At 45.7% G+C, this 15,873-nt stretch overlaps 1 protein-coding gene across 1 annotated transcript in view; it reads right to left on the reverse strand.

The window, feature by feature from the left end:
- Positions 1–5,622: 5,622 nt before the first annotated feature.
- Positions 5,623–15,873, reverse strand: part of ptenb (phosphatase and tensin homolog B) — a 28,047-nt gene continuing 17,796 nt past the window's right edge. The window contains exons 8-9 of the mRNA XM_079260690.1: positions 13,538–13,795; positions 5,623–9,901 (exon numbers count right to left, since the gene is read on the reverse strand). Of these exons, the coding sequence (XP_079116816.1) occupies positions 9,713–9,901; positions 13,538–13,795 (447 nt within the window). The 3' untranslated portion in view covers positions 5,623–9,712. The remainder of the gene's footprint in view (positions 9,902–13,537; positions 13,796–15,873) is intronic.

Genomic DNA, 15,873 nt, shown 5'->3' on the forward strand with positions numbered 1-15,873 from the left:
TTGTCTGAGCTTAACCCTTTATGGGGCAAGTGACTATTTTTAATCACTTCGTTTTCTTTCATATTCAGCATGAAACTATGTTGTTTTTTTTTTTTGATAATGTAACAACAGAATAGAGGTCTTGGTACATACCAGAAGGACAATTTTTAGGTAAAATGTCAAATTTCAAGGTATTTCATTGGGTGCCCCCTATAAAGGGTTAACAGGAGAAAATTCTGTCATCCAGGTCTTGATGTCTGTAAGACCTTTGTAATCTAACAAATTGATTTCATCAGGCTTCATGGAGAGGTAAATCTGAGTATAATCTGCATAGAAAGGACAGTTTCTACCATGCTGCCTGATGATATTTCCAAAGGGAAGCATGTTTAATTTGAAAAGTATTGGTCCAAGTACAGAACCCTGAGGAACTCCATGACTCATTATTTACATTTACAAACTGAAATCTATCAGATAAATATGACTGGAACCAGTCTAATGCGGTCCCTTTAATCCCAATAACATGTTCCAGCCTCTGTAGCAGAATGTTTTGATCAATGGTGTTGAATGCAGCACTGAGATCAAACAGAATGAGTCCAGACTGCAGTCCTTCATCTGAGACCATGAGAAGATCATTAGACTTTCACCAGTGCTGTCTCTGTGCTATGATGAGCTCTAAATCCTGGCTGAAACTCTTCAAACAGATTGTTTCTGCTCAGGAACATAGTTGGGTTGAAACTGTTTGCTCAAGAATTTTAGACAAAAAGGTGAGGTTAGATATTGATCTATAATTAGCTAAAACTCCTGGATCCAGAGTTGGCTTTGGTTTGAATACAGCTGTCTTAAAATATTGAGGTACATATCCAATTAATAGAGATGAATTGATCAGGTCCAGTACAGGTGTAATGATTAAGAAACATATTTCCTTGAATAATCTGGTTGGGATAGGATCTAAAATCCAGGTTGAAGGTTGAGATGTAGCTGATAACCAGGAGAGCTTTACAGGACAGAAACGGTCCAATCAGAAATCAGCTTCTAAAGACGTCTCTAAGGCTGCTGCAGATGATATAGCATTAGTAGTGTTAAGGTTATTATTGATTTCCTTCCTAATAGAAACTATTTTGTTTACAAAGAAACTCATAAGATTTTCACAGCTGAGGTTCAAAGGAATACATGGCTCAACGGTCATCCTACAGGTCTATGGTCAGGGCTCAGCCCGAAAGGGTTACATGGGCCCCACCTCCCGTGGGCTCACCATCTGCGGGAGGAGCCGTAGGGGTCGGGTGCAATGTGAGCTGGGCGGCAGCAAGAGGCGGGGACCCTGGCGGTCCGATCCCCGGCTGCAGAAGCTGGCTCTAGGGGCATGGAACGTCACCTTTCTGGTGGGGAAGGAGCCTGAGCTTGTGTGCGAGGTTGAGCGGTTCCAACTAGATATAGTTGGACTCACCTCGACGCATGGCTTGGGCTCTGGAACCAGAACCCTTGACAGGGGCTGGACCTTCTTCCACTCTGGAGTTGCTCATGGTGAGAGGCGCCGAGCAGGTGTGGGCATTCTCATCAGCCCCCAGCCTGGTGCCTGCACGTTGGGGTTTACCCCGGTGGATGAAAGGGTAGTTTCCCTCCGCCTTCGGGTGGGGGGACGGGTCCTGACTGTTGTCTGTGCTTATGCACCGAACAGCAGTTCAGAGTACCTCTGTGCTCATCATGGATTGTCCATAACGAACACCATGTTCCAACATAAGAGTGTCCATATGTACACCTGGCATCAGGACTCCCTGGGCCGCAGTTCGATGATCTATTTTGTAGTTGTATTGTCGGACCCGCGGCCACATGCCTTGGACACTCAGGTGAAGAGGGGGGCGGAGCTTCAACTGATCACCACCTGGTGGTGAGTTGGCTCAGATGGTGGGGGAGGAAGCCGGTCAGATCTGGCAGGCCCAAACGTGTTGTGAGGGTCTGCTGGGAACGTCTGGCTGAGTCCCCTGTCAGAGCGATCTTCAACTCCCACCTTCAGTAGAGCTTCGAACATGTCCCGAGTGAGGCGGGGGACATTGAGTCCGAATGGGCTGTGTTCCATGCCTCTATTGCTGAGGCGGCCAGCCGGAGCTGTGGCTGCAAGGTCGTTGGTGCCTGTCGTGGCGGTAATCCCAGGACTCATTGGTGGACACCAGCAGTGAGGGATGCCGTCAAGCTGAAGAAGGAGTCCTATCGGGCCTTCTTGGCCTGTGGGACTCTGGAGGCAGCTGATGGGTACCGGCGGGCTAAGTGGCATGCAGCTTCGGCTGTTGCCGAGGCAAAAACAGTGGAACAGTGAACCAGCTCTCTTTGGGGTCCTGGAGGGGGCATGGGAGTTTGCCCAACCAGTTTACATGTGCTTTGTGGACCTGGAGAAGCGCTTTGACCGTGTCCCCCGGGGGCTCCTGTGGGGGGTACTCCGGGAGTATGGGCTACCGGACCCCCTTGTGCGAGCTGTCCGGTCCCTGTAGGACAGGTGTCAGAGCTTGGTCTGCATTGCCGGTAGTAAGTCGGATTAGTTTCCGGTGAGGGTTGGACTCCGCCAAGGCTGCCCTTTATCGCAGATTCTGTTCATAACTTATATGGACAGAATTTCTAGGCGCAGCCGAGGTGTTGAGGAGATCCGGCTCAGGATTGGGTCCCTGCTTTTTGCGGATGACGTGGTCCTGTTGGCTTCATCTGGTCGTGATCTCCAGCTCTCACTTGAGCGATTTGTGGCCGAGTGTGAAGCAGCTGGGATGAGAATCAGCACCTCCAGATCTGAGACCATGGTCCTCAGCTGGAATAGGGTGGATTGTCCTCTCCGGGTCGGGAGTCAGGTCCTGCCTCAAGTGAAGGAGTTTAAATATCTCGGGGTCTTGTTCACGAGTGAGGGAAGGATGGAGCACGAGATCGACAGATGGATCGGTGCGGCGTCTGCAGTAATGCGGACTCTGCGCCGGTCTGTCATGGTGAAGAAGGAGCTGAGCCAGAAGGTGAAGCTCTCGATTTACCAGTCGATCTACGTTCCTACCCTCACCTATGGTCATGAGCTGTGGGTCGTGACCGAAAGAACGAGATCTCGTATATATCTCTCCCGTATATATATCTCTCGGCTGGCCTGGGAATGCCTCAGGATCCCCCCCGCAGAGTTGGCAAATGTGGCTGGGGAGAGGGAAGTCTGGGCTTCCCTGCTTAGGCTGCTGCCCCCGCGACCCGACCCCGGATAAGCGGCAGAAGATGGATGGATGGATGGATGGATGGATGGATGGATGGATAGATAGATGGATGGATGAATGGATAGATGGATGGGCTCAACGGTACTACGGCTCTGAGTCAGCCTGGCTACAGTGCTGAAGAGAAACCTGGGGTTGTTGTTCTTCTCCGTTAATGATGAAAAATAAGCTGTTTTAGCCTTACGCAGGGCTTTTTTATACACTATTAAACTTTCTTTCTCGACCATGTGACACTCTTCTAGACCAGATGAACGCCATTTTCTTTCTAAACGCCTTGATGTCTGTTTTAAAGCTTGAAGCTGGGAATTAAACCAAGGAGCTTCATCTGACTACTTGTCTTCTTCTTTAAAGGAAACCCATTTTGTTGTGTTATATGCATTAAAGCTGTCACCATGATGAAAAAACGTGTAACACTACATTTACTCTTCCTTACAAATTTATTCTGCCCAATAAGGTTAAAGAACTTATCTTCAAAACTGTGCATAAATACTACCCGGGTAATGTTCTCATTTATAAATGCTTTAAATGATAAATGCAACACTTATTTTTTCGATGTGTGTATGTCTCTGATTTCTGGTTTGACTTTCAATTAGATCTTAAGAAACATTTAGGTAAGGATTTCTTTTTAAGTGAGTCTGACCTGCTCCTTATTTTTGGAAATTCCAACTTGTCCAAAGGAGAGTCATTTATCAACAATTTGCTGATTATTTTCGCAAAGTTTCACATATCTAAAATGAAATTCTTGAAAAAAATGCCCTCTTTTTTCTCTCTTCAAAAATCTGATTTATGTACTTATTTCAATATAATCCAAAAATTGAACCGCAATAACTGAAAACGTACTGAAACCTTACATCTGTTCAAACTTTATAACTACATCACTGGTAGAATTTCTCTGTTGCCCTTGTATTTTTCTTCTCTTTTTGGTTGTTGTAATGATTATCTTCATGATTGCACTTTGCAACAACTAATTCATATTCTATAATGTAAATATCTCTCTGAAAACTCAATAAAAAATATATATATATATATTGGGACAGCACTTGGCGAGACACTATGACGTATGCAGCCGACGAATCTGCATTTGGAAGTGTGCAGACCCTGCATTGAGACTCAGGTATTTTGTTGGTGATTTTCTCATTGTTGCAGATCATCTGACGACACTGTCACCGTGGCAACCATGACACATTCTGAATTCAATCCAAAATTGTGTGAAAATATTATTGTAATATTTATTATCAAATATATTGTATTTTATTCTTTCTTTGTTGCACATCTATTAAACAAATAAGAACTGTATATAAATTCATGATCTATAGTTGTTTTATCTGCTTTGATGTTTGATGTTTCCGTTTGTGTCACTTTGAGCTCCTGCCAGCAATGTATTGTAGTCTATATTGACTTGTCTAGCGACCATTGATGCTCACTACCTTTCAAGATGCATTGTGGGTAATTTTGAGTGAACTACTTTTCTCTCTCTAGACATCTATAAAATGGTGTGAGCCCTTAATGGGACCAGTGGGGAACAGTGTCGACAGTCGGACACAGCCTAGGTCTTGGTTTTCAGTTCCTGGTTTATATCTCTTTCCTCATATTTGCCTGGTTCCTGGCTCTTGACTGGTCCCCAGTTTGTTGGTGGACCTACAGGGGAGTCTACTTTGATTATCCTTATGGAGCCTATTTGTTCAGATTTAGTTCTGGTCGTTGTCCACGAGGCTATGAGTGTGTGACCTCATTCTCTATTAGCTGTACTGAGCATGCTCACTGTGATTATGCAGTGCTGAAGGATAAAGCACACACCCAGGGCTCCATGAATACAATGCTTTTTCCGGACTAAGTGAAGCTGGAGGTTTCACAGGAACCATGTTTAGGTCCGGCTGATGTGCACCATCCTCCTCATCAGTGTGACAGAGACCCACTGATTATGGTTCCTACTGCCACCAGCAGGAGTCCAGATCAATGGGCCAACATGGACTCCAGCACCTCCAGACTGGGTCCCTCGTCCAGCTTTAGCCGGTTTTAAGCCTGGTTGCTGTTTGATCATGACTGGAGTCGTGCACCAGTGGAGCAGTGAGGTCTCTCACTGCAGAGTTGGAGTTTTGATTTCCAGCTCCTCCATGAGCTGATATTCTGATGCTGTCAGATAGCACCTTATGAACAGGGAGCTAACACGTGAACAGGAAGATAGCTCAGTTCTGCAAACAGTAAGCTAACAGAAGTTGTTAGCTCCCTGTTAGCTCACAGCTAGCAAACAGTAGGGTAATAGTGAGCAAACAGAACTTTGTTCTGATCCATGAGATCTCTGTTATTTATCGGTTGCTTCTACTGCTGCTTAGAAACACAAAGTTCTCAAATAAAGGTATTAACCTCAGCAGGATTCACACGATGTACACATGCAAAGTCTGATTGTTGGTTGATTTTCGATCTTCTTGACCTTCGACAAGACTTTGTTGTTCACCTGCTCATTCCTTATCAGGTGACTGGCAGGTGACTACAACTCCCTCCAACCTTCGTCCAAACAAATAAACAACAACCAGTAGCTGTTTATAAATAGTTTATTCACCTTAACAGTGTCTTTATTTAATTATAAAACAAGGAACAGCAGAATAAAAGAGGTAGGGGGAGGGGGCAGATTAACATGTTGCCAAGGTGATACAAGTTTGTCCGCTAACGCAGACTTTCTGTTATTTCCTTAACAAGTAGAAAACAAGACGCACACCTGATGATACAGAGCATTTAAAACTAGACGAGTTCAGACTGATCAGATCCAATCAGAACCGATAAGACCCAACTAGAACCAGTCAGACCTGATCCACTGCTGTGGTTCAGTCACATGAGGCCACCAGGTCCAGGTTCAGACCTTCTTGCACTCTAACAGACGCTGGACGGGATGAAGCGCTTTGGGAGCCAACCAGGATCAAACATGGTGATGTGGGTGGGACTTTATGAGCACAGAGACTGACCACACCCACCACCGCTGAAATGTTGATACAACCAAAAAGACTGTCTGATGCGTTTTTAAGTTCATCAGAACCGATGACCCGACCGTACAGAGTTGACTGGTTAATCTGGTGATTGTTTGAAGACTGATTGGAGGAATGGTGGATGAAATACGAGTAATAAAAACAGCGTAATGTTGGCAGGTCTGCTGATGATGTAAACACAATGAGCCAAAGCAACCTGTCCAAACCGCTTTGTCAGGCTGGATCTGAGCTGGAAGCCGGTTGACAATGGAGAAACTGTTCTGAGCTGTGTCGTCTATGACCGAAGAAAAGACCTGAAACAGAGTTGAGAGCACCCACCTGGCCTAAGACTCCTGGACCCATCCAGAACCGCTCTGGACAGGACTAAAGACAACTTCTGGTCAGCAAATGAAGAAAGACCAAACTCTGATTGTGACATGTTCTGCCAATATTTTCTGCAGGTGTCGAGGCCAGGTCTGACAGCACCGAAATGTCTCGGGACAGGAATTGATAGTCAGACCACGACGCTGATGACGGAGCTGCAGCTGAGTACCATCATGATGGATGATGGGCACAGCTTCAGACCTAGCTAGCTTAGCACCCAGAGGTTAACGTGGTAGACGGAAGGTCCGACAGAAGCTCTGTCACCTGATCACACAGGAAGCAGGTTTACCCAGTGCACTTGGATGGACACATCCAACGCGATCAATGATCCAATCACAACTCAGACCGATTGATCGTAGATGTCAGCCACCATTAAATGGGTTGAAATCTGCACAAAGGCCATCATGAAGAACGTAAAGATCTTCCTGTCCCAGTGCCAGTCTTTGCCCAAGTCCCAGTCCCTGTGCTGGACCCAGTCCCAGCCCCAGTCCCAACCCTACTGGCTGTCCCACTCAAAGTCCAGACCAGATATGGGTTTTTTTTTTTAAGGGAAGAAGGGATGGAGGCCACTGATTCTTTGTCCGATCACCGTTCAGCTGGTGATGTGATGGAGTTACCCGAGTCCCAGTAGAGAACCTGGTATCGGGCCTGGTCATCTTGATACTGGAACCAGTTCTGGCTGAGTACCTTTGTAACTTGTACGACTCTACAAAACAGAGAGTTTCTTATTAATGTGACCAACATAGGCTTCTTTTCACTGAGCTACCAACTGGACGTATCACAGTCAGACCCATTGAGTCGGACTTGTGGCATTTAGACTTTCCTTCTCTGAATGTTTTGAGGTCCTTCTCACCCTTACTTGATCCAGCTGGTTCAGGACTTTTGATAGGTTCTGTTTATCGACAGCTGACGCTGAGTCCTGTGTTGCCGCATGTGATCGAGTTGTTCTGGGCCTAATGACGTGATCCAGAGTCCCAACACCACTCGAAAATGATTGTTATAGAACTGACTTGAACTTAAATAAATTTAGCACCAAATGTCAGGACGGAAAACAGGGAACCAGACTAAAAGTTCTACTCACACTGCATCTGATGGCAGATAGTCCTTAAAGTGATCAATAGAGAGGCTTCAATCAATTGGACGGATCATAAGAGTGTGCTCGTAATATCCAGATGAGCAGAAGGCAGCGAAATGCTCAGTGACAACGGGAGACGAGGAGCCATTTCATTGGAGCATCTCTAAAGTTCATCCAGACAGAAAAGTCGATGCCAATGTGATCATACTGTTAAAGGTACAGGTTGCGTGAATTTCTGAGCTCAGACATCTCTGGGAACTGCCAAAGTTTGACGAACAGTCCATGAGGACCGACGTCAGAGCTAAATGGTTCGGAGCTTGGGTGCTGACGTCATCAAAGTCCTGGATTCTTTTTCCAGAAGGTTCTAAATAAACCGAGGACTGTTGTAGCTTATACCATGAAATGAATTGACCTCACAATGACTATGTTTTCACCATAGACTGTATATAAAGAGATGGGCGGAGCCTCCGTGATGTCAGAGAGGGGGCTGTGAGCGTCATGGTGGATGATTGACATCGAGCGAACTCTGAGCTTTCTGTAGCTAAGAGCTAACCGAGCTAACCTCAAGATAACGGGAGCTAACCAGCTAACGGAGGTAAGCGGGCTGAAGCTAGGTCACGTTGTTAACCGGCTAAAAACTGCAGTTGTTCTGACTTGAAGCGGGAGATCAGGTACCTGTCAATCAAAAGGACACGCCCCTAAATATGCCGAACTTGAAGATTAAATTACTTTTAAACAGGCGAGTTAGAAAAAATTCACTCCCCCCACAGTTGTCATGAAGGTAAACCTGACCTATTAAACCTACAATAGATTTTTGTATCAGGCTGTAAACATGTTTATTTCTGCTGTAAACATGTTTATTTCTGCTGTGAAGTTGGTCTTTTTAACATGGGAGTCTATGAGAATTTGCTCTGCTTTGCAGCCCCTAGTGGATGAAGGGGGAACTGCAGTTTTATGCACTTCCGCATCGGCTTCACTTTTAATCGCCGAAGGCTCCGTCCATCTTTCATATACGGTCTATGGTTTTCACGATGAGAGCCAGACTGGCTCCCATGGACAGACTGAGCATGCCTGAGAATATTTACAGGAGTGTCGGGAGACTCCGAGTTTATCATAAAGCAGATCAGCAGAGGGAATGGTTACACTGTAGATAGCTTGTCTGTTGTTTAGCTTAATGATTGATATAAGTTAGAGTACAACAAAAACTTTCCTGCAGGCGAGGAAGCTGATTGGACAGACGGAGACAGGAACTGCCCCAGCCGATAGATCAGCTGAAAGGAGATTGACAGCTGCAGCAGATAGTAAAGAATCTTCTGGTCCAGAGCCGAGTATGGAGGCGTTGGCATTGGTCTGGATGGATCTGGACTAGAGCCTAGGTTGGAGGTATCTGAATCAGTCCGGCTGGAACCAGACCAGAATCACATTCAACGTTTCTCTAGATTCTTTAAAACAAAACCTTCAAAATCATTGATCCTTCATTTTGATAATCCAACTGATCAGATCAGAAGAGAAAGTGAAGGACCGGAGTGGACCTGAAATGTTTCAGGGAATCCGTCGAATGTGAATTTGGCTGAAAAACAAATGCACAGAGATGAGCGCAACACTGCGACATTGAGCCCGATACAGAGTCAGGATCCATCTGCAGGAAGATTCCTAAAGCTGCTCAGGAACAAAGGAAGGAAGGAAAGAGGAAACGAAGGATTGAACATCTTCTTGGCATCTTGGTGACGCCAATAACGAAGTCAACTTGTTTTTCAGTTTGTTTATATTCAAGTTTTACTCCTTTCTGGTTAAATCTGTCCATTCATCTGTTGCCTGGCTTGGCCCCGCCCACACACAGATAGCCACGCCCCCTCATTGCTGCTCACCAGGTAATGATTGTCCAGCTGTGAACAAAGTAGAGGGGGTGAGGAGGGGGCAGATTGTGGTCTTTGCTCTTTCAGTCTAGAGTCCACAGATCGTTCTGGTCCATCGGTTAAAGTCCTCTAGAATTCAGACCAGGCCTCGGTCTGGGGTTCACGACTGCATGTACACACGTCTGTTAATGGATTTATACACATGCGTACACAATCATGTGTGAGTGTGTGTCAGACTTTAGTGATCTGATTGTGGTGGTCCTCTTCGAAGGGCTCGTTCTCGGTGTCGGAATCTGTGGTGTCGGAGTAGCGGTAGTGATCCGGTTCGTTGTCGCTGACGTCCGGCGTCACCGAGGCTGACGTGCTGCTGGCGTCGCAGTGGCCTCCTTCCTCCACTGTCTTGGTGAAGAAGAGTTTGACCTGAAGGAGACATTCAGAGTCAGACTGCGTGGATATGTTATCCTTTAGGTCAGCGTTTCTATCCGTCCAGGAGGTCTGCAATCCAGATGTAGAGTTTATTCAGAGACTCTAGATGGTAAATCCAACATTATTTATCACATCTTCATCACCATCACTACCATGTTGCTAAGAGGCCTCTATTTCCACCTGGACATGATGATGAAGACACTTCCTGTCAGACTTTCCACCAATCAGAGAGCTTAAACTGACGGTAACGTCCAATCAGGAGCAGCCAAAAAAATAAATAAATAAATAAATAATAGACATTTATTTTGCACTTTTCATTTTAAACAAAATCTCAAAGTGCTTTAAGTTAAAATTGAGACAAACATAAAACACGCAATTTTCTAATCTAATGAAAACATTAGATTATATTAAGTATTTCTGAATAAAGAAGTTTTCAGGTGCTTTTGAAATGACCTGTCTGCATAAAAACATGTCTCCATGCAGACGACACAAAACCCCAATCAGGGTTCTTTACGAGTTAAATTTCAGCACAGAATTTCATGCCCATTTCACGGCCACACTGGCGAAAACTGACTAGAATTAAAGAATATACATTAATTATTTCCATCAGCAGTGAGATTATCACGCTGACCTGGGTTTGGATGGAAAGTGCGATGACTGCTTCACTTAAACTGCTGAATAAAAAGTCGCTAGCTGCATCTGAAAAATGCTCTACCAGCTGAAGAGTTTTATAAAACTCTTCCAAGGGGTGAAACATTTGTCTCTCCTGTTATTGTATTAATTTCTAGTTGTATTTCAGCTTAAAATGGATCCGCTGGTCTTTACAGGCTTTGTTAACGTCAGCATGTCATCAGAGGTAACATTTTTTCTGTCTAGAAGATATTTTCACAGCATTTCAATTATTTGTGGAAAGTGAGTCTGAGATAAAGTTGGGAATTGTGACGTGACTCCACAGCAGGCAATCACATGATGTTTCAATGATTTAGTCATCACCAAGTGTCATAATAACACTAATATTGAAACTAGAAAATTGTTGTCACATAACAGCAAGTGTGAATGTGATAATGTGTTACTGATGCAAAAAGCTGAATAGATGTTCCTGAAATCGGTGGCAGCACCTTCCAGCAGGTGGCAGATGCACAGCATTCTTTCCAGTCTGAAAAAGTATAAAAGAAATCCAAAGAAAACCTTTTTTGAAGTGATGAAAACTGAGGAATCATTTCTTGAAGATTAAAATGAGGAAGGAGGTGATGAGTTGTATTGTAAGGACATAATATGTAAAATGTCAGTTGTTGGATCTGAACCCACAACATCCAGAGCCAAAGCCCAATTCTCATAAACACTAGGCCACCCTCCTGCACACTCATACGTGTGGATAAAGACAAAGGTCTTCTATTGGGAAGAGGATACATTCAATATTTGTGCAAGATATTGTAAACTTTGCAGCACCCTGGCAGTAGTGTTAAATATTTTTTACCATTGACGTGTTGGTCAACTGTAAAGCACCACAGACGGAAAAGCATGCAGATTCTTTTCATCTCTGTTCTTAGAGTGGCATCTAGTGGCGAATAATGGAACACTTTTCATTTGTAGAACGGAGTAGCATGCCAAAGTGTCGCAGAAAAGACAATGGAGTCATTTATGTGAAACTTGCTAGTCTCACACCACTATAGATCAGAGCTACATGTAGGAACATCGCCTTGTGGTGCATGTAGAAATAATGTAGAAAAACAACAAGAACTGAAGATGGCCAAGATGCTCTGCAGAAATAATTATTAAACTTCAGCTGATCATAAATGATTTTTTAATGTTGCATCAACCACTTATCACTAACTACTGAAGTTTAGCTACTACAGAAACAGCCGTGTTGGTCAAGCGAAAGCACCGTAGTCTGAAAAGTGGATTGATTTCTGCTCTTAGAGTGCCATCTAGTGGCGATGTAAGGACACACTTTTTATTTTAGGTGCCATTCGAAACGGTGTTCCAGTCCGTACTGATACTACTGTGGAACGTGCGAAGCGAAACAACGTTCCATGATCTGTATCGAGACGTGGAAGTCACACTACTGTTCCATGTCGTGTTCCATTACGTAACCAATTGTTCTGAAAGGCTGCGGTTGTTCCGCGCCACGTCAGAACCATAGATCAGAACTTAGTGAAACACAGAACTCAGCAATCTTTTCAACCTTGTGTCTAAAATGAAACATGTAAAAAAATTTTAACAAGTGAAAATGTCTACTACATTCACAAATATACTACATTTTCATAAAATACTCATTCATTCATTCATATTCTGAACCGCTTAATCCAATTCAGGGTTGCGGGGAAGCTGGAGCCTATCCCAGCTGGCTTTGGGCGACAGGCAGGGTACACCCTGGACAGCTCGCCAGTCCATCGCAGGGCCACACAGAGACACACAACCACTCACGCTCACACTCATTCCTAGGGGCAATTTAGAGTGACCAATTAACCTATCATGCATGTCTTAGGATGGTGGGAGGAAGCCGGAGAACCCGGAGAGAACCCACGCATACACGGGGAGAACATGCAGACTCCACACAGAAAGGCCACTGACCAAACCCCTCCCCAGCCAAGGATCGAACCAGTGAACCTCTTGCTGTGAGGCCACAGTGCTAACCACCGTGCCACCGTGCAGCCTTCATAAAATACTGATATTCAAAATTATTTTATCTTTTCTGATTAGCGGCAGAGATGTGTGTAAAACATTCAAAATCTCTTCTTAACAGCTGTCTTCTCTCAACGTCCAATCCGCAGTTGGTTGGAAGGACTTTCATTCAATCACAATTCTGAATTTATTTTTACAAAATTCTAAATATCTAAAAAAAACCTACAGAGTTTTAAAATGAGAAAAGTATTGCACACATCTTCTGAAGGCGCTGCGGAGTCGAAGATCTGAATGATTGAAGAGACTTAAACAGTGCAGGAGGGTTAGGGTCAGCGTGCCAGTTTGCTGGAATAATAAAAAATAATAAAGAACGGGATCTCAATACTGTGAATACGATTCATCTCTAGACAAGATGGATAGGAGAACAGTTGGACATGTGATCAGAAGGACAGGTGGAAGTCTGTTTAGTCTGCCTAAAAACATTGAACGTTAAGTGGAAGAGAAGCTGTACTAAGGAGAACCTGCGTTAGAACCTGTACACAGAACTTATAACAACCAAATCATCCCTCATGTTTCACCTGTACTAAATCAACAATGTTTTTGTATTTTACTGACCTCTGGACTCTGACTGGACAGTTTTAGAACAAGAAGACGGACCCATTTATCCCGTTAGGTTCTAGACGTTAACACAGCAGGCTAGCTGCTGATCCAGACTAAAACCTGGATCAGGTTGAATTTTCTAACTTTTACTGAAAAGAAGATCTGGGTCATCTGGTTTGGAAAATCTTTAATCTGGAGTAGATGGATTGCTTCGATGCATGCAGAACGTTAGATGGGAGGAGAACCATCAGCAGGACCCAGATGAACTCATTTAATGGACAAAGGTGGAAAATATTCCAATTAGAAGGAACATGGCGGCGTGTTGTCGCCGGACGTGTTTGGCCTACTCTGAAGATTCTCCTCCTGGAATAAATAAGCAGATCTAAGAGACGAGTGCAGCTCTACCTTGAAGTTTGGAGAGAAGTTCCTGTTGGCCTTATCCTTGTTGGCCTTATCAAGTTCGTTCTTGGTCAGAGTCAGAACCAGGAAGTCTCTGTCGTTGGTTTCATTTCCTGCCGTCACTGCCGCCATGGTCCCCGCGTTCTGCTGCGTTCTGTCCGGCAGGTCCCGCAGCATCCCGGTGCTGCCATTTTCCAGTTTGTCTGAGTTCTCTTCCGGGCCCGGAATGAAGAAAGTGTTCACCCAAAAGTGGAACATCTTTTCCTGGAAGAACAGAGGAAGAACCAGGGTTTCAGTCTACCCAGAGACTGGGTCCACCTCCGTCAAGGTTTTGTTTGTAGGTTGAATGCCCACCAGGTAGACCAGGACCTAAAACTTGACCAGGTTTAGTCTGACTTCTTCATCTAGGTCTGGGGGGGGTCATGGACACAGACCAGATCAACCAAAGCCATGTCTGGTCAGAACCAGAAAAAAACAGTTTATGTTCCTGTCTAAATAAGCAACCCAAACTATATGAAGTCCGTCTTCAGAACTAGAACGGCTGAATGTAGATCCTCGTTTATAAAACTGCGTAGCAACGATGACTAAAGGTGGCGTACGTACGGAAAACGGGAAATGCGACGCAAAAAACTTCCTGATTTATTAGGCAGTGCACACGTCCCATGCCTGTTTCCTTTATGAATCCAGATTAACACTAAATGTGGCGCGCGTGAGTGAGCGTATTGTCACGCCCACATATCGGTGATAAAAGGTCAGGCGGACGCCCTGATAAATATTAATAATTCCACTTTGAAACCTTGTATGTCCTCCAGCAGGGACAGATAACGTCCTCCAGCAGGGACAGATAACGTCCTCCACCAGATAACGTCCTCCAACGGGGACAGATAACGTCCTCCAGCGAGGACAGATAACGTCCTCCAACAGTGACAGATAACGTCCTCCAACGGGGAAAGATAACGTCCTCCAGCGAGGACAGATAACGTCCTCCAACAGGGACAGATAACGTCCTCCAGCGAGGACAGATAACGTCCTCCAACAGGGACAGATAACGTCCTCCAGCGAGGACAGATAACGTCCTCCAACAGGGACAGATAACGTCCTCCAGCGAGGACAGATAACGTCCTCCAACAGTGTCAGATAACGTCCTCCAACAGGGACAGATAACGTCCTCCAGCGAGGACAGATAACGTCCTCCAACAGAGACAGATAACGTCCTCCAGCGAGGACAGATAACGTCCTCCAACAGGGACAGATAACGTCCTCCAGCGAGGACAGATAACGTCCTCCAACAGTGTCAGATAACGTCCTCCAACAGGGACAGATAACGTCCTCCAACAGTGACAGATAACGTCCTCCAACGGGGACAGATAACGTCCTCCAGCAGGGACAGATAACGTCCTCCAACGGGGACAGATAACGTCCTCCAGCAGGGACAGATAACGTCCTCCAGCAGGGACAGATAACGTCCTCCAACGGGGACAGATAACGTCCTCCACCAGATAACGTCCTCCAGCAGGGACAGATAACGTCCTCCAGCGGGGACAGATAACGTCCTCCAGCAGGGACAGATAACGTCCTCCAACAGGGACAGATAACGTCCTCCAGCAGGGACAGATAACGTCCTCCACCAGATAACGTCCTCCAGCGGGGACAGATAACGTCCTCCAACGGGGACAGATAACGTCCTCCAGCGGGGACAGATAACGTCCTCCAACGGGGACAGATAACGTCCTCCAGCGGGGACAGATAACGTCATCCAGCGGGGACAGATATCGTCCTCCAGCAGGGACAGATAACGTCCTCCAGCAGGGACAGATAACGTCCTCCAGCAGGGACAGATAACGTCCTCCAGCGGGGACAGATAACGTCCTCCAACGGGGACAGATAACGTCCTCCAGCGGGGACAGATAACGTCCTCCAACGGGGACAGATAACGTCCTCCAGCGGGGACAGATAACGTCCTCCAGCAGGGACAGATATTGTCCTCCAGCAGGGACAGATAACGTCCTCCAGCGGGGACAGAAAACGTCCTCCAGCGGGGACAGATAACGTCCTCCAGCGGGGAGAGATATCGTCCTCCAGCAGGGACAGATATCGTCCTCCAGCAGGGACAGATAACGTCCTCCAGCAGGGACAGATAACGTCCTCCAGCAGGGACAGATAACGTCCTCCAACGGGGACAGATAACGTCCTCCACCAGATAACGTCCTCCAGCAGGGACAGATAACGTCCTCCACCAGATAACGTCCTCCAGCGGGGACAGATAACGTCCTCCAACAGGGACAGATAACGTCCTCCACCAGATAACGTCTTCCAGCAGGGAAAGATAACGTCCTCCAGCA

Source organism: Telmatherina bonti, assembly GCF_933228915.1.
Source record: "Telmatherina bonti genome assembly, chromosome: 21".
NCBI classification, from domain to species: Eukaryota; Metazoa; Chordata; class Actinopteri; order Atheriniformes; family Telmatherinidae; genus Telmatherina; species Telmatherina bonti.